Source organism: Ciona robusta, chromosome 7 (genome assembly GCF_009617815.1).
Source record: "Ciona robusta chromosome 7, ASM961781v2".
NCBI lineage: Eukaryota > Metazoa > Chordata > Ascidiacea > Phlebobranchia > Cionidae > Ciona > Ciona robusta.
This window is the reverse complement of record NC_143241.1, coordinates 668,675-688,156: the sequence shown is the minus strand read 5'-3', so window position 1 is coordinate 688,156 and position 19,482 is coordinate 668,675. Positions and strand designations below refer to the sequence as shown.

At 32.9% G+C, this 19,482-nt stretch overlaps 2 protein-coding genes across 3 annotated transcripts in view; both read right to left on the bottom strand.

The window, feature by feature from the left end:
- Positions 1 to 1,398: 1,398 nt before the first annotated feature.
- LOC149733247 (receptor-type tyrosine-protein phosphatase N2-like) lies at positions 1,399 to 4,660 on the bottom strand. The gene has a single exon (XM_089881417.1). It carries the CDS (start codon positions 4,565 to 4,567, stop codon positions 2,414 to 2,416), a length of 2,154 nt encoding a protein of 717 aa, XP_089737543.1. The 5' UTR covers positions 4,568 to 4,660; the 3' UTR covers positions 1,399 to 2,413.
- Positions 4,661 to 5,216: 556 nt separating this feature from the next.
- Positions 5,217 to 19,482, bottom strand: part of LOC149733229 (uncharacterized) — a 169,264-nt gene continuing 154,998 nt past the window's right edge. Inside the window, exons 2-21 of one of the 2 annotated variants that reach the window (XM_089881415.1) lie at positions 17,443 to 17,590; positions 16,886 to 17,096; positions 16,418 to 16,599; positions 15,914 to 16,072; positions 15,241 to 15,389; positions 14,120 to 14,255; positions 12,099 to 12,245; positions 11,620 to 11,805; positions 11,091 to 11,234; positions 10,717 to 10,893; positions 10,116 to 10,247; positions 9,892 to 9,948; positions 9,222 to 9,329; positions 8,822 to 8,962; positions 8,494 to 8,589; positions 8,084 to 8,200; positions 7,817 to 7,905; positions 7,422 to 7,508; positions 6,985 to 7,135; positions 5,217 to 6,128 (exon numbers count right to left, since the gene is read on the bottom strand). In XM_089881415.1, coding sequence (XP_089737541.1) covers positions 5,943 to 6,128; positions 6,985 to 7,135; positions 7,422 to 7,508; positions 7,817 to 7,905; positions 8,084 to 8,200; positions 8,494 to 8,589; positions 8,822 to 8,962; positions 9,222 to 9,329; positions 9,892 to 9,948; positions 10,116 to 10,247; positions 10,717 to 10,893; positions 11,091 to 11,234; positions 11,620 to 11,805; positions 12,099 to 12,245; positions 14,120 to 14,255; positions 15,241 to 15,389; positions 15,914 to 16,072; positions 16,418 to 16,599; positions 16,886 to 17,096; positions 17,443 to 17,556 — 2,769 coding nt within the window. In that variant the 5' untranslated portion in view covers positions 17,557 to 17,590 and the 3' untranslated portion in view covers positions 5,217 to 5,942. The remainder of the gene's footprint in view (positions 6,129 to 6,984; positions 7,136 to 7,421; positions 7,509 to 7,816; positions 7,906 to 8,083; positions 8,201 to 8,493; positions 8,590 to 8,821; positions 8,963 to 9,221; positions 9,330 to 9,891; positions 9,949 to 10,115; positions 10,248 to 10,716; positions 10,894 to 11,090; positions 11,235 to 11,619; positions 11,806 to 12,098; positions 12,246 to 14,119; positions 14,256 to 15,240; positions 15,390 to 15,913; positions 16,073 to 16,417; positions 16,600 to 16,885; positions 17,097 to 17,442; positions 17,591 to 19,482) is intronic. The other variant, XM_089881416.1, reaches the window with a different exon arrangement.

Here is a 19,482-nt window from a genome sequence, read left to right as displayed (position 1 = left end):
CTTTAACAATACTTTCATGGAAATCCTAATTCTTTACTTTTTTATAAAGCTATAAGCCAACTATACCAGATAGTTTCATTTTGTGATTTTTTGGACACTGAAGCTGACTTGTATTAAATTTGATTTGTTTAATATCACAGTCATATTAAAATTACCCATATTCCCACATTGACTGTTGAGTACTAAGAGACGAGAATAACTTAGCTTTACTTTCTTACATGAGTACATGTTATTAGAAAGAAATTAACATAAAAAAGAGAGCATTGCCCTGATAAAGATCATAAAACTACATCACTTCAATTGTTATTACATAAATATGTAGTATACAGCAAAGACACCATAGTTGCAGTAGTGAACTTTTACCCAACTAATAATGGCTTATTTTAATATCTATTCTAAAAACAACAACAAAGTAAAATAGCATGGCCTGATGGTCTTGCATATTAATGCTTTAATTAGGGTGTTTTATACTCGCAGCCAGGAGAATACAATGTCCGCGCTCACACAGAATATTTAATTTTGACAGAAATTTTTGCAAAGTAAATGTTTCGTCTTTTTTGAGCCTGATCTGCTCACGGCTATCAATAAAGAAACTTTGTCGGGGAAAACAACACACATGCTAAAGCTATGATTCAACAAAATCAATTGGATTTCACAAATGTCTATTCCTCTTATAATACGTAGCAAACAATAAACCTGTCAATAATCAATATGTCAGTTGTTATTACTTTGAATAGAAATATAATTTGATTGCTATGACGCTGAATGGAATTGACAGGTCGATTGTCGTAATAAAAAATATGCTTTGTATAAAAAACTTATTATTGGACACTGAGGGGCATTGGGAGACTATTTGTATAAATTAAAGCAAATCTGAACTTTTCAACTACATATACATAAGGAACAAACTATAATATAAACAGAATATTATATAGAGAAGGTTTGTTAACAGAAGTCTTATACATATGATATCATATGAATTAATCAGAAACTATTAGGGTATGTGGTTCTATTAAATAATGCATATAGATATATATAATATATATGTTTTTCTGCCGTAGTTTAACAAAACTTATGCAGCTATGTTATTTATTCTGTTATATGTGGGTGGTGTCCCGAAGCGTGCCATGTTATGGGACACAAGATATGCTAGAACAATTTCTACAGATTTATTTAAACAGCTACATTGTATACAAGAAGTCATATTCATTTCAACAATTACAAGTTTAGTTAATCCTTTACTCTGTAGTTATAAACAACTCACCATAATAATATGTTTATGCTGCCTTGATTTTATAAGTTAGGCAAATCCTGAATGTTGTTAGTTGTTACTGTACTTTTATATCAACAACAATTATTACATAGGTTCAACTCTTCAGTATTTATAAATCCTATCACCTATGATGTGAAAATACAAGTGTTAGTAACAATATGGCAAATGGAAGAAACAAAACGACCACAGTACCAACATAGTGATAAATATGTGTGAAGAATAATGAGAAGTTACAAAATGAAAAAAACATAAGTTCTGTAGATAAACATACAACACAGCTTTAATTTTTTGAACAAAATTTTGTGGTCAGATTACCATGAGTATAACATTGTGTGACAACGTGACCCCACTTATTACAACAAAGGTCACAAATCACAATATATTACTTTGCACCTTACTTTTGCAAATTAAAGCTTTTACTTTACTGTTGTGTCTAACAAAGCCTGGTAAATTACATTCACCACTTTATTCTATGAGGTTTTAATTGTTTGAATAGCGGGTGTTACTGTGTTCTAGCAATGTCACCCCATTTTTTAATAAAACAATAAAAAAATGCCACCTATTTATGTGAGTGACTTATATTAAGTAACACAGTATAGTATTTGATAAAACCACCATATGGCACAACACAGGAAGGTATAGTTACCAGATATAAAGGGAAACTTAATTGACCACTTTAAAAGTAATTTTTAAAAATCTAGATAACAGCTCTTACGTCATGAATAATAAAACACTTGTACAAATATACTAGCAGCGTAAAGTACCGTTTCAACATTTATACAACACAATAATAAAGTGAATTCTATGATTTAAATACAAAATGAAACATTGCACTAAAAACTATATATATATATATATATATCACTGAACATTATTTACAACTTTGCCAGAAATTACTTCTTAAAATGACAACATTAAACAAATAGTAGTCAGGAATTTTCACTTCACATGTTATAAATGATCTTCATACTTGATTATAAATACTGCATTTAAACTTTCAAAACTGTTTTTCAAAGGTAATTTGTTAGGTGTAAAAAATGCTACTTTAATGTCAGTATGTTTCAAAAAACAAAACAAGTTAAAACATATTAAGTCAGTTGTTTACAATGTAGGATTTCTTACTTAACAAATATAATTTTCTTAATTCAATAAACTTTTAAGAATTCCATTAACTTCTTCAGCAACTGCAGTTAACGCAAATTCCATTTGTTGTTTAGAAGCCACCATTCCCATACGTTGATCACGCAAGTATTCAAGCGTGGCAGCAACGTCAATCTCCTTGGCTCCTTTCACCATACGAGTTATAACAAGATCAATAAGAATGTAAGTTCCACTACGACTTGATCCATCATTGCAGTGAACAATGATCGGGGAATTACTGCCTTTGTAACACTTACTTACTTTTCTGCGAAGCTCAAGCAATGGTTTTGGGGAAAATGGGATTTCGTTTACCGGCCATGAGAGAAAGTGAAATTGAGTTACTGTCCTTGTTTCTCCAGTGCAAATATTTTTAAGATACAAACTTCTAACAAGATAATCTTCACACCAAATATGCTCAGAAACAAGATGTATTTCAAAGTTAGCATAATTGCATGAACCTTCATCCGGCCAATATCGCGCACATTGTGAAATACCATCTTCTGATACTGGTGTAAGCATTACAATAACAGCACAACCTTGTTCCCAAACCATCTGCCAGAATTGATGAACAGTTGAAGATAAAGGACCTTGTGTAGCGATATACACAGGCCAACGTGGATCATTGTCAACTATATAACTTGCATTAATGAAATCATTTTCAATTCCATTTCCTGAAGATTTAAGTTTAACTCGGTTATTGTCGTAAGGTAGAACCGACGTTGAGCGGTTTTTCATCATATTTTCAGCAGCAGCTTCAGTTGTAACATTGTCTGCTTGGTATTTACATAATTCTTCCCATTCCTTGTTTAAACGTCCTTTGTTGCTAAGGTGATCTTCCATGTATGAAAGCACGGCGTGACCAGTTGAAACATCCAGCGAAGTAGTTATCGGTTCTTCACTCCAGGAGCAAATACTGGATCGTGGTGAAGCTTGCTGTTGATTCAACTTGGATGTTAATATCGGGCTTTGAATGTTGTGAGATGACACTGATAGAGACTTCTCTACTTGACTACTCTGCTCAGCTGACTTACTTGCATAATGTTGCCGACATAATTCTTGATAATGTTCATCTAACAGTGGGGCAACATCTGTTGATTCTCTTTCCAGTTTTAAATCATTTTCTTTTGATTTTAGACAATACACAAGAGCACATATAACAACAAGTAGTATGGCAACAGAACACAAGATAATTATCACAAGAAGGTAAACAGAATCCGACTGAGAAGATTTCTCTGATTTCTCTTTAGCAGCCGCACTGTTTACCTGAGCATTATTTTGCTTTAAAGCACTCAATGCAATCGGATCACTTTTCTTGGTTATCAACAAAGGTTTTGTAACTTTATCCGATACCGGGTTTACATCACCTAATTCATCAGCAACAGGCAAGTTTACAATTTTCAAATCTTCAGCTGGAGTTTGTTGTTCAGACAGTAAAATATTATCCGACTGAATTTGACTGTTTGATATTGGAGAAACTTTTTGGGAAGAAATAAGAATTTCCAAACTTGCGTTTAAAGCTCTCATGTTAATATATGGGGATGTAAAATGACATCGGTTTCTGTTTTTGATACAAATACGCGCTAATGTATCTGATAAAGCCTCAACTTCACTCTCGGTAAGCTGGGAAAATTTTAACCCATGTTCTTTTAACAGCTCTTTTGTTTGGCTTAGTAAAGAAACAAGAAAGTTCTCATTTCTTTCATAATATTCATGTTTTTTTACGATTAATCGTGCCAACACGGCAGCTAACGTATCAAACTGCACTTTGCTTAAATCGGACAGTTTTAAGTTGTGATCGGCTAGATATCCTTGTACGTCTTTGACAATAAGGAATATAGCGACAGGCAACCGACGGTAACGAGTTTCAACATTATCCCTCATAGGTCGTCGTGGTGTGGAATAAAAAATTTCTTCATTTCCAACTTTGTTTCGAGTTGGAGTAAATTGTGTTTGATAACGATAGCCAGCAACCTTGCATAAACCGGTTCGTCCATCGTTGTAGCAATAGTGGTTCGGTTGTCGACATAAACTTGCCCGGTACAAGCATCCATACATTTGGTCGCATGATATAACACTAGCATAACATACAAATAACAACACATAGTACTTCATATTAAATATCCATCCAGCTAGTGTAGAACTCATATCCAACATGGGAATTCAAACCTTCTGTTTATATTGAACAACAACCAACATATTTTGTTATCGATCCAGTCGTAAAAAAATGACAATAAAAACAAGAGAGAAAGTTTCAACGGCAAATAGAAGGCAAAAAATACTAGTTTTAAGTTATTACAATCTCAGATAGTTAACTCAAAGTGATTAAAACCATTTAATCTGGTTTGAATCTCTTTGGTTAACTTTTATTTGAATAAAAAAAACATATTAGTAAATTGCAACACTCAACAATTCGTGGAAATATTTACGCGAAAATGATTGATAAAATGCCTGTGTGGGAGTGGTGCACTAATCAACTTTCGTGATTATCAGAGTATGTAATTAACCTTGTAAACAAAGAAAAAATATATTTTCAACGTATAGCATCACGATTGGAATTGCTGTTAACTGCACGATTAGGAAATACGAGATGTTTTGCGCTTCACTACTATATATATTTCCTCGCGTGGTTTTGGGATTTTGCTTGTACAGTACAGCTGACAATTTCGACAATAACCCATACCACCCAGGGTCGGAGCTGTCAAGTATCTTGCCTACCGACACATGTAACCACAATGGTAGCAGCGTCCAGCATGATATATTCCTTTGAGTCTACAGCTTATATCAAAGAAAAAGAACAACATCATTTGTGCCAATACAAGCATTTTATTCACTTTTACAAACACGATGAGTAATATTTTTCAATGAACTGTCTACATACAATAATAATGATGATGTTTTTCAATATTATTAGGTTTTTAACAAATCAATGATATGTAGATTATATTGATTATTATAAGAATCTGCAAAGAAATCACCAGGCAAGATAATGTACAAAACTTAAGTGCTTACGTAGGTTTAACAAGAAAATATACATAACATAAAGAAAACAACATTCAGACAAACCAAATCCGCTGGTGTGGCAATGAAACAAGTTTTAACATATTTAACAACCCAAAACTCTTTAAAAAATGCTTCAATATATACACACAAAAACAAACAAGTAAAGTTAAAACCATGCTAATAGCATTCATCTTTACATGGTGTCACCCACAATGGTGGCCACCATATGTTAAAACCATGAATTACTAATTAAAATTACAAACTATGCCTACAATGTGCCAAAACTTTTTTAGACCAACTCAAAAAAATAACTACTTAACAAACACAAATTTTGAAAACAGGATACTTTATAAATCATTTTAGAGATTAAAATAAAACAAAATTTACTAAAGCTTATACAGAGCTAGAATTTTGCAAACCATTAGGAATTGGAATATATAAACTATAATATTAACGAATAACACAAGAATTAATATCCGCACTGCTGTTTTCATCAGCTGTTGTGTCTTTTTATTGTTTTGAATATCCTTTACATGATCGGTCGAATGGATTTTCGGCTTTTACCTTTCTTGTTCTTTCCCTTCTTTTTGCGAGCTTCGGTGTGAGAAGGGGTCGTGCTATCGGACTGACTACTACTGGTGACAACATCAGATAGAACAGGAGGACTTCTGATTGGTTGCCGACTAATCACCTTGCTCTTCCGTGGAGCAGAGATCTTGAATAAAAACATAATTATTAATATGTTTGATGATCAACTATATTACCAGCATTATGGATAAAGTACAAGGAGACATATTATCTAAGCAAACGTAAAGTGTTTGTGATAAAAATGGTTGTTATGCATGGGCAAACATATGCCTGTGCTAGTATCTTAAATATATGAGTATTGTAGAATAATAGCAATGCAAGCCAAGTAGGGGGTATTGGTACCAAGTCTGTATCAGATAAAAACAACTTTTAGTGAATGTAAACCTGCACAATAATTTTTTTTTTTTGGGCTATCTACCCTGCAAATTTAAGCCTATGATGCCAGGGCCCCTGTAGTTGATTACCTCACCCATACAATAATAATATGAAGAAATAAAACTAACCTATTAACAAAACATATTCGGTATAATAGGAACACCACATGTTAAAACTATGTTTTCCAACAACTAAACCTATAGTTTCAATACAAACATGAGTACATGGGCAAGATAAAACTTTTATCTCAATCAATTAAATTATGGTAGGGTGGGGGAAGATGGGACACCTTTTCAATCTATTTTCTCCTCCAATTTGGTAGTAAACAAACATTCAACGAATTTTTATAAAACTTATCTTCACGGCTCCCACAGATCGTTGTTAATTGTTTAAAACACGATCAGGATATTTGGTTATTATGTGTGAAAGGTGTCCCATCTTCCCCCACCCTACTATATATTAAGACTCGAAAAATTGTGTTTTATGCAGCAAAATCTATAGTGTATGATAAGTAAGATAAGAAATAATAATATTCGATTACTGTAAATAAAAAAATTAAAACATTAGAATAGACTTTCAAGTAAACCCAACATAGGTAAAGTATGCACCGGCACGGGACGAGTTGTTGTTGGTTGAGAAGTTTCATCGGAATCACTTTTCCCCTCACTACTGTATGTAGGTATGTCCTTGCTACACAAGTTTGTGAAACCAGCTTTCGCTGCTCCAGCGTAACTTAAACCATCGTCGTTGCTATCAGAACTGGATAAAACATTTCAATATTAATGAATGCAACTAATTTATCCTCGCGTAGCAGGGCAACACCAATGGTTATAACACGGGGGTGTTCCGGTTCAAACACCCCGTGCCCGATTATCACAAATGGTTTGGTTTGAAACTAATTCATCCTCGCATGGCAAGGCAATGACACCTTTTAAATCAGGAATGTTCTGTTGCATATACCTCAAACCCCCTTAATAAGTTGGTCACATTCCTCATACTTAACTGAAATACCATTTACATAATGTCAAATATAAGATATGTTCACCTTGCAGAGTAATCGGACTTGGTTGACAACATTGGAAACTCCTGCGCGTCCTGGAACTGAGATTCATCATCCAATATTTCACGGGATCTGAAGCAACATGGGAAATATTCACACAAGTTACAGTGTCCGGTTTAATTAAAAATCATGGTATATTGCAATTGCCATTTTTGCAACAAGGTTTAAATATAAGTATAACTTAATGGCAAATTTTCAGCCATATTATCAGTCTAAATTTCAAAAAAATAACTACAATAGTCAAAAAGGCAAATCACTGGTATGTGATCCAACCAAATCACATGATGAAGGGTTGACAAGCCATGATATAATATAACAATGCTAAGGTTAGAACTCAATGACGTAGGATGTAATATTATCCTTATTTATATCAACCATACCTTTCTTTCTGTGGTGTTCCCGTCATAACATTACGTACAGCAGCATCGGTAGATGATTCAATGAATTCATTCAACTGAGTTTTAAGCATCTGTGGTATGTAGGTGTATATTATTAACCCAGTGTCTTATAAGAAGGGAAGTTGAAAATGTCACCAACAAATGTTGGAGTAACAACCTTTTTTGCCCTATATCCCAGGTACCATGGCAAACCTCATCATAGTACCTCCCCATATAATACAAGAATTGATCGCACACGAAATATCTCACCATATTCTCATCATCCAACATCTTACATCTTTCCATCTCATCTTCATATCGAAGTTGTAACTCATCTTGTTTACAAGTTGCTGCAGCGAGTTTCGTTGCTGATCTCTGTTTCTCCTCCTGTGGACAGAAGTGGTGATAATCAACCATGTAAGTTTTATAAAATATGCTTGCAGCTTGTCACTATAGTTGCCTGAGCCAGCAAACCAAGATCTCTGATTCAAAAGTTTCAAGTTTTACCAAACAGATGGTTTTTTAGTAAACACCTAATAACTGAACAATTATTTGGTGGAATGTTAGTTTATTAAACATGAACTGAAAAATTATTTATTCATGATTTTAGAAAGTAAAATTAATAAAAGCTGGTTTAACAAATAAAATAACTGAGTATTTCACCAAACAATGGTACTTACTATATAGAGCTGTTTGTATTTCCTGTATCGTGCATGTTCCGTATCAACTGCTTTAACCATCTCATCAACTTTCTGTTGAAGTTTAAGTGTTTGCTCCTACAGAACGAAAATTTCATTAAAGTTAAATTGAAAATAAAAATTGACACAACTGCGCTTGACCAAAAAGTGCTCACATAATATAAAATAAACTGTTTTTAAGCAGTATTCAAGTAATAAGTGGTAATGTCTGAACAATGACTATTTCTTTATATCCAAAATGCATACCCATCTTAGGCACCTACGATCATATATGGCTAATATATATAACATGACACGATATATTATCCACCTGTTCTTCAGCATCAGGATCAGCAATAGAAAGAAACAACTTCTCGAGTTTATTCATAATCCCATCGTTACTTTGCATGGTAGATTCCCCATCAGTGGTGGTTGATGTTTTCAATGGAACGTTCGCACCGGACGTCGATTTCTGTCAAATATTTCGAGTGTTTTGCATTGTGTGTTATATATGGTCAGTTATTGTCAGATCTAGTTTTTGTAAAATGTTCTAATATAAATCAATTACATTCCATTATAATATATACAGTAAGAAATCTATAATTGCATATTAATACATAACTAATACAAGTTTAAAATCAGTAAACAGATATTTTAAAGTAACATATAATGGTATAGTTTTAAATTTAATATCAATAAACAGTGTTATTTCAACATAAGGTAGTATTTACATGAATAAGTTTAAGTTTCTTGACTTTCTTCTCCAGTTTATGGCATTCAACGAACTTCTCCTTGTAAGCATCAGCGCCCATAGATAGTCGCGTTGTGAGATCTTCAACCTGCGATGGGGGGGTTATAGTGCTATGCCGTATATGGTAGGGTGGGGTAAAATGGGAAAACTTTAGCACATATTACCCCATATTTTCTAATGTGCCTTTAACAATTAACAATGTTTCTGTCAACAATTATCTGTTTACTACCAAATGTAAAGAAAAATAGAATTAAACACGTCCTATCTTACCCTAACCCTACCATATTTTCCTGGGGTGGAGAGATGAAGATATAACTTGATGACAATTATATAACATAATGTAAGTCTTTCCTGAAAATTTTATTATTATGCTAACTACATTCAGGGTGTTCTGTTTCACACACCTAGTGCCAGCTTACAAATAACCATGTATGTAACTTTGTGGGTGATTGTTTTTTGTAAGCTTTTAATTTGGACAATCCACCACTGGGTTGAAACAATTGTGACTGTGACTTGGTGTCTTGCCCAATAACATATACTCATGATAGAAGCAACATTAGGCTTTGTCCCTTAGGAATGGCCGAACTATTGTGGCATGAATACCACAATATAATTAACAAGCAAGTATAACACTCATATAAGTACAATACCTGGCTACGAAGATCATTTATAACAAACTCTTGCTCTTCAATCTTAGGTGCTTGTGCCTAAGTTGAACATAATCATTTAATTAAACATTAAATATTTAAAATGTTTATTTAGGTGAAAATGAATTTTACTATAAGCGATATATCTTTCGCATAAAATGACATCATTAGTCTCTTATTGAACTATAAAGTGTTAAAGTTAGATTTATTTCACCAACATAACTCACCTGCACCGAGTCTTTCTTCTTTTGAGTCTGTGTTTTCTGATCCTTTGTTGAAGAATTTTCTTTTTGTGATGTCACAATGGCCATTGCATTGTCAGATTCTTCTAATTGTTTACGTAACAACAGTAGTTGTTGCTGAATAACAAGAAATATTTCAATTTTTTGAAGCAAAAACTCATATTGTGGATAAATATATAACAGGTCTGTAATATTTTGCACACATTTTATATTAAAATATTCAAAGTAATGTAAAACTAATATTCATGTACCGTTCGTCAGAGTAACTTTAACGTATTGAGAATGTAAAAAGTTGGGACAAATAACCTAATCAAATTGTTGTTGCTTTATATAGACAAAACAATGGCTGACACTGAACATATAAGACCGTTGTGTGAAAGTGTGATTATTATAGGGATAGGGATGTGTTAAAATCAAAAAGCTTGGGTTTGTTAGCGATAATGCCGTATTTATGACAAAGTGGGAGAGAATGAAGTGCATAGACACGACAATAAAACCACTTTGTGACAGATCATTTGTAATAACTGTAAATTAGGTTGGAACGACATTTCAATTGTGCAAGTCATCTCATAATAAACCCTCTCACATGCATCTCATCTTCAGCTATCTCCCCTCTCCTTCTTTCATCCAACATCATACGATCTTTATCAACCAGCGACTTCTCACTCAAAGTTAGTTTGCTTTCCAAAGTCTCAAGTTGGCATTGTAGAGCCGACACCATGGAGGTTGCTCCTTTCAACTCTTCAACAAGATTCTCTTTTTCCTGGGAATAAAACAATAAAAACTTTCCCACTAGCAATGTTGATTAATGTAGTAAAAGCAATTCTCAGCTTGTTTGTCTAGACCCTAATAGCTGGGTAAAAGTTGTTTTACACCCAACCTTTAGTTATAAAACATATGATGTCACCCTTGTTTTAAAACTTAGCATAACACAACAAACAACAATAAAATAACAATTACCTTTTTAATAAGATTGAGATCAGTCATTAGTTGATCCCTGGTAGCTGTGGTATCACTCAACTCATTAGTGAGTAATTTCTTTGCTGCCTCTAATGCATTCGCTCGCTCAGTGGAGTTTCTTAATGTTCCTTGCAGTTGGTTCAGCTACAAATGAAATGTATTAAAATTATATTAGCTATGTAGACTAGATGAGAACTCTTCAAAGCAAGCAACCACACAGTTTAATATGGGGTAAAGTAGTAACATCTCTTAATATGTTCTGTGACCCTTCATGGTAAATAGCATAATATATGCAGTAATTTGTGTAAATTGCTGTTATGTGAACACCAGTTTGAAAAGCCTTGGTTTGTATTCGATTAACTTGTTTTGATCAAACATTAACTAAAATTTATTTAGAAACATACTAAAATAGTTTTTATAAATAAAATTCATTTAAAAGCTATGCTAAACAAACAATGTTAAAATAAATGCTAGTTTTTAAATTGAACCGTTTAAAAAATCATCTGAAAACATAAACAATTTAAACCACCTCTTGCTTATGCTGCTTGTTCAAATCTTTCCATTCCTTTTTAATAATCTTTATCTTTTCATCTGCCGCGTCAACTTTCTCTTGTTGTAACTCGGCACCACGCATAGCAACAACCAACTTTTGCTCCAGCACTGCCTTATCTTTCAATGCCTCGTTTCGTGCAAGCTCAGACTTCGTGAATTGGTCCTGTTGTTGTTTTATTAAGTTTATTTATGAGACACTATGGCTGTAACTTTTGAATTTTACACAAAACCTGGGGCGACATTGTTAAAATAAACATTCATAGTTGTCAAACATAGGAAACCTCATTTATTTAAGTGGTGAATAAAATATACTTTGGCTTTGCTTGTTTTTATAAACACCTAACAGCAAAGTGAACCTTGTTTTAAACTTAATTACCAGGCAACCCTAACATTACAACAAAGCCCCACACAAATACGCTCAATATCAGTTAAAAAGTTTTAATGCATTGTATTTACCTTGAACAAGTCTCTTTCCTCTTTATAACTTGCACATTTGTTACGAACAGTCTCATTCTCTTTCGACACAACCTTAAACGCATCTTCGCGATCATTTAACTCAAGATTTGACTTTTGTTGCATTTCTTCTTTGATAGTGAACAAGGTCTGGGGAAAAACATCAGCTTTTTATTAAAAAAATTGTGAACTAAAGAAAAAATATATTTTTATTCCGAAATGGGATATAAACAAAAATATCTTATTTTAGCTTTAGGTCAAAGGTAAAGCCATTATAAAAGATCACGGTTTTTATTTATTTTTCCTTGGTCAATATTTTTTTTTGTACTCTAGATATTTGCATGCTTTTTCATTTCTCTTGGTTTACACTTATAAAAGAATAGTAATTTAATTTTAAACATATATTTATGTTATATACTTGTTTATAGCAAATGAACAATTGCAGAAAAACTGTTAAAGGCCTAAAAACAAATAGTTAATAATAAGAAGTTATGATCAAATCATATTTCACAGCCTGGGTTAATACAGATCTCTACATCTTTTACACAAGATAAAAAATATATTTGTTCAAGTCAATATAACTGAATCCATGACTAAACAACATATCCTGATGTCCACCATTATTATAAAGTTTAATACTTGGTAATAAATGGTGCAACAATGGAAACATTCAATATATATTATGACCTCAATTGAGTCAATTCATGGTATTGTTCCAACTCTGTATGTAACAGGTCACTGTGCAGGCAATAACAGTTTAATAAATAGAAAAAATGCAAAATCGGTAAGCAACAAGTTGAAATAATTGAGTATATTTTGATATTTAACATATATTATGTTATGTATAAAGTGACTTGTATTAAAAAAATAGCAAGAATGTTAATCATGGCTAGTCAACATCTTACCTAGTTTATAATGTTGTATAAATTGTTGAACCGATAAATATAAACAATATATATCAGTAATGTTTAGCAACTTAAACCAAAACATCCTTAATATTTACTTTGAATAAGGAAGGTATTGTGTTTGTGATGAAGCGTTTGTATTTGTTGTAACAAACATCAATCAAATGTTTTACTTTTGCAGAAGATCCAATTAACATACAGATAATGTTCATGTAGACCTCTACTAGTTTATATGATTTCACGTTAGTATACGCGCTAAATACTCTGCTTGTGAGTAATGCAGTGTGAATTATATTTGACAAATAAGAGACAAATAAGTGTAACCTTATATCAGTGGTATAGTTATTGTGTGGTGAGTATAATGCAACATATATGAGTGTCTTCCACACATTATGACATGCAGTTAGTCACAAAACACCAGCTACGTATGACACAATAACAAACAATGATGTCACTGTTTCATAAATTGGGCTTTTGTTAGTTTGTTGCTTTACTAAGACCAAGATTATTAATATAAAGCAAAAACAATGCGTGAACCAACCATGTTATTAAATATAATAATGATTGCTGTAAAACTGAGGTATCTTAATTCATACACTCTGCAGCCTAATTGAAACCAGAGAGACACAAGTATCAAAACAAAACCCTATTCATGTTGTTAAATACAAACTGCCCAGATTAAAGTATTTTAAACGTGTGATGTAAATAGAGGTCAACATTTATCTAAAGTCACCTTTTTGAGATATATAATACAGTTAGGACTCAAGGTGTTGATGTTGTTTTGTATATGAAGGTTATATCTATGAACTGTTCAACTTATGTTAACTTAAATAATAAAGATACTACATTAGATTACCAAAGACGACACAAATTCAGTATATCCAAACAAGACAACATTAAAAATAACAAGAGTATTAGATTTAAATAAAAGTAGCAAAAGTTACTAGGTGAAATCTATATAATATTTAAGTTAAAAACAAACATATATTTATATATCATATATATATATATATATATATATATATATATAATGACAAAAATTAAAAGTATGTACTAAGTTGCAAATTGTAAAATGTTAAATTGGAGGTTTAAAAAATTATGTTCAAATAAATAAATTACTTTGATCTCATCCCGTAGTCCGTTGATCTCCACATTCTTCTCCTGCATCATCAACTCACGGATCTTTATCTCTTCCTCATAATTCACTTTCTCCAACATTCGATCTTGTTTGGCAGCAGCCACCTCAGCCTCCAAACTATGGAAGGTCACATTCTCATTCAATATTTGATTAATTAATTAATTGAATATTTGAATCAGAATATTTAAATAGGATGAATGAAAAGTGTTTTTTTCTAACATTTTCTTTATATAGATAGTAACTCTCTGAACCAAAAGGATACTTATGACTAATCGATGTAGTTACGATTTTAATGTTGTTTATAACAAAGGCATTATGTAAGTGTATGGTGGAATAATCATAAAAACTTAAAGCAAACATTGCTACTTAAATATTATATGTGAATCACACAATGGATTGAATGAATAATATTGTGTCAGTAACTTTATTAAATAAAGACTTACTGAAGTTGTTATTATCATCAAGTTATGTTATGATAAGTGAGAGTTACGTTGTAACAGGAAGTCATACGTAACATAAACCTAACACGTAACTTGTTTATAAAACACAAATAAAAACAAACTGTAAGTAAGTTCGAGTCTCATAAGAAACTTTGATTTTAATCCAACAATTTCTTTCATGCTTTTATACATACATAATAACAAAACATTTTCAAATCAGACAGATACATAAGATATATAGTTAATTCTTTGCACCTTTTATAAAAACTCAATCCTAACAATTTGAGGATAAATTTGTGCAGTTACTTTGTATTTAGATGACTTATTAATTTATTGGAACTTTTAATTACTTTATACCCGCATGTTTAATTTTACAAACAAATTACTTTATTTGGTTTTATTAATTTGTATGCAGAGTTCATCTATATGTTTATATCAATGACTTATGTGCTACCTTAGTAATCGAATGCAGGCTGTTTTACTGCAAGTTAGTTACTCATAGTGATATATATATATGTAGTCATACTTTATACAAAGAATTTAACTTAAAATAAACGAAACTCAATATAAACACATAATGAATTATAAAAAATTACCCTTTATTAAATAACAGTAAAAGAGTAAACACACGGTAGTTATTTTTATTTAAATCAAAGTGTCACCTCTTGATGTCTTGGTGAAGTTTGTCTATAGTGGTTTGAGCGGTGGCAAGATCACATTTAGTTTTCTCGATCCTTTTCTCAGCTTTTTCAAGACGTTGCAACAGTTTTACTTGCTCTGCTGTTGCTTCACTCAAACTAGCTTGCAATTCCTGGTATATGGAAATAAAATTGGTAAGGATACGCAACATATGATATAAGTGCCAAACCTGGTGACAGGGTGGGCCAACCCTAGAATTGTTAGCACTGCATTAATCAGTAAACATTAAGTTCCATAAATTGGATTGTTTCACAGGAAAGTGTGCCTTACTATCCTTGCCTTCTCTGCACTTTAAAACTATTGGCACTTCTGTGACGCGTAACCATAAATCCAATGAAGCTCTTTGAGCAAATTGTTTTACATACACAACAACATTTTACCATTATGTTGTGGTTTACCATTAAGAAATATAAGACTTGAACAGGCCAGGTGAACAATATTAGGTTTATTGAACTCATATCAAGCCATGCATTAAAATGTGGTTTAGTGGATGTATATATAGGATGGCTTCATAGTTGCACAATATAGCGGAGTAGTTTTTCCACCTTTGTACACCCCAACCACCATATAATATATAACCTTTCCAGTATTATCCTCAAAATCTATTGTTTATTATCACGCATACTCTTCACCCACCTTGTTCTTGTCATCACAACTTCGGTATTTCTCTTCCGCAGAGGACAATTCAGTGGAAACTTTTTTCAAACTCGTCTCCAAGTTTTCCTTTGATTGAATCAAACTTTCCATTTCAACTTCAAGAAGTTTCTTCTCTTGATTGACCTTGGATAACTGGTCCTAAAAATCGGTTCCAGTATTTAAAACATGGTATACACAGTGGAAGACAACCACAGGGTTAAGAAAAAGACCAACAATAAAGGTGCACAATATTAAAGCATAAAAATACTAATCAATTTGAATTCTAAAGCCTACTGAGTGATAAACATCTAGAAACCAATTTAAAAAAGTTTACTTTACAATACATTTACTTTGCAGAGGTACAAATAAATAAAACACAAAAATAGTGATAAATAGCCTACGAATTTGCCGCAAATATGAATTCAAAAATGCCTACTGCTACCACTATTAAACCGCTAAAGAAACAGTTAATATTCATGAAACTTAAAAGAAAAACATTAAAACCTCAAGAGCATCCGACTTTGTCTTCAAAATGATCATCCCACTTTCATCTTCAACTTCTACCAAGCAATCGTTCTCCGTACAAAGTCGGAATTGGAACGGTGTGCTCGCTCCACGAACATACCCGTTACGTGTTACATAACAGAACTGGTAGAACTCACTGTCATCCTTGGGTAACTGGTAAGCTGAGAATTACAATTTATGTCAGTCTACTTAACCATTGACAATGAGTATTTTTTTCAAGATTAAATTGAATACAAGGCAATTACATAAGTGTTTACGTCTGCTTATGAGTTAACACATAGGTGACTTTGTGGCTTGTGGGTGGTTGTTTTTTGTTGATAATCCCGGAGATCTTTGTGGATATTACATTTCAAATTCCTGAAATTGGGCAGATATTTTGGAAAAAGCCAAACTTTGTTCTTTCCATAATTTCCAGTTATGCTGTAAAATTAATTAATAAAAACTCACCTTTGAAGGTTATGCATTGCGACAAATTTCCAGATTCATCCAACGTAGGTTTAGGCGACCACACGTATGTTGTGTAATCACGTGGACTCGCCCAACCAACCCTGAACAAACCGACCCAATCCCTGGATGTTGGTTCAATCTCAGTGAGGATGTACGACACTGTCACATCTTTCTCAGGGGGAAAAAAGTCAGGAATGTCGGGAAAAATCACCTTTGTTGGAAAATTCAAAATCAGCAATAGTTATGCTATGATACTTTTTATATCTATTTGTAAATAAAATATTATATTATATTTAAATACAACTTTAGAGAAACATTTATTGGGAAACAAGGTTTAAATTGTTTGTAAATAGGTTATAATATACTTTATAATTACACAATTACACAATATATGTAACATATTTTTTTTTTCAGTTCTCTTTCAAAACAATGGCAAAGTTCATATTATTTAAATAAAGCGAAGGAAATTAACAGCCAAAGGATTTTATAAAAAGTGGTATACCTAAAATAAGGTTTGATATTTTTGCATAATTTTATTTATACAAAACTCAACCCACCTGTGAGAAAGTGCTGATACCCATGTCGTAACCTGATGATGGTTCAGGAATAAAGGGAACATCAGAAGATTTCAACATCGTTTCATCAGAAGAGAAAAGTTCTTTATCAGCCATATGCTTGATTTAATGTAACTTGGTCTTAAGTAAACTATAAACAAAACAAATTTGATTTATCTAGACATTGAAAAAAATTGCAAATAATATATATATATATATACATATATAAAATTATATTTATATTTAAAAAAAAGATTAATTGACACAATCTGAATCTGGCACAAATCCCAATTCTATGGCGTGCCTCACCGTAAGACCTCGCCCATTTTATTGAACAAAACATAGAATATAACAAGTTACTTCAAAAAATATGACCCGTAAACTACGCTTGATCTAATACAATATACAACAAATAAAATTTATCCGTACAACACACTACCGACTCCGAAGTGATTGCAAACATATGATGGTGCAATGTCGTATTTACTTCTGCTAACCTTCAACAAATATTGATCACGTGATATTTGCTTTGTTATTGTTTTGAAGTTACGTCATATTTTCGACACCGATTCGAGCAGACAAAAGAGAGTACGGCTGTTTTATTTAACGTAACGCTTGGTTCGTCTTCGCCGAAATGAAATAATAAAACAACTTTTCCTTCATGATAATCCTTTGAGGTAGACCTCGTGGCTGCTTACGAGTTACCACAGACTTAATAATATAGTTTATCCAAAATTTACCTAATGCTTACAGATTGAAATTTACCGTGTTTCCCAAGTATGGTGATATGCAAGTCTGTCATACTTTGGTGTAAGTTATCTCATCCTATTTTTGTGTTCGCGCACATGTTTTACGCTTTAAAAGCCCTATATTTTCTCTGTTGGAAGGGCAGTGCAAGCTTGCTTGTACTGTGCTGTCCTCACGTTTGTTTGAAGACTTGTCTTTGTTCGTATAATAATTTAAGTTGTCGACCGAAAGTCGTGCTAGTAATCGTAACGTTAAAGCGATGTACATAGTATACGTGGAGAGCAACCCCTTTTTACTGCACCCCAATACCGTAAGAGCAACTTTGCAGATTTTTTCTGTATGGCTGATAATTTAGAACAGTGATCTTCACCATTTTTTTTTAAATGTTGAAGTTTGTAACGCACCCTTGTATACCCCTTAATTTGTACTGGTGCACCGTGCACACCGGTGGAAGAGGACTGTTTACGAGAATCCGCCAGTCAGCATTTCTTAAACTGGGAAAAAATACCCCTGGGGGTAAACTCCTTGTATTTATAGGGTAAATAAGCTACCAATCAAAATTCATATCAGTTGACGGGACAAAAAATGTGCAAACTGTGGTACTTTACCAGACATTAAACAACTCATTGGCAAAACGCTAGCGCATTTTTCACATTGAATATAACTCATGTAATTAGTTGTTTTCGATGTTTAATAAATGGGCGCTATATTACATATTGGGGGTAAATCTGATAAGCATACAAAAAAAGTTTAAGCATCACTGCCATAAGTGATTACTGAGTTGAAGCAATGGCAGCGACGAGCGTATAGTGTTTATTTTATTTTTGGTAACTATCGGCACAGCATGATGCGCAGTTGGTTAATTGCTCAATCGAGTGAATGAATGAATGTAACTTACTTTATCCTCGCGTGGCCGGAAAACGACAGTCGTTATCACACGGGTTTAACACCTCTTGCCAGCTTACGAGTTACCATGTATGATACTTTGTGAGTGATTATTTTTTAGGGATTATTTCCTTTTTTTGTATGGCTGATAATTTAGACAACCCATTAGTGGTCACTATAGGTTGGAGCAATTATCGTTAAGTGTCTTGCCCAAGGACACATACGCCCACAATGGTAGCAGCAACGAGCCTTGAACCCGTTACCTAATGGGTACAGGCAGGCGCGCTAACCACTACGCCACGGCGCCGGACAGTGCCCACTAATGGGTTGCTTAAATTATCAGCCAAGCAGCCATTACGTTCAAAAATCATTCACTATGTTGCACAGCAGGTAATAACTAGTAAGTGTGCC

What these genes read in the sequence shown, in the direction of transcription:
- LOC149733247 (XM_089881417.1), bottom strand. Translation starts at nt 4,567, where the DNA reads ATGTTGGATATGAGTTCTACACTAGCTGGATGGATATTTAATATGAAG.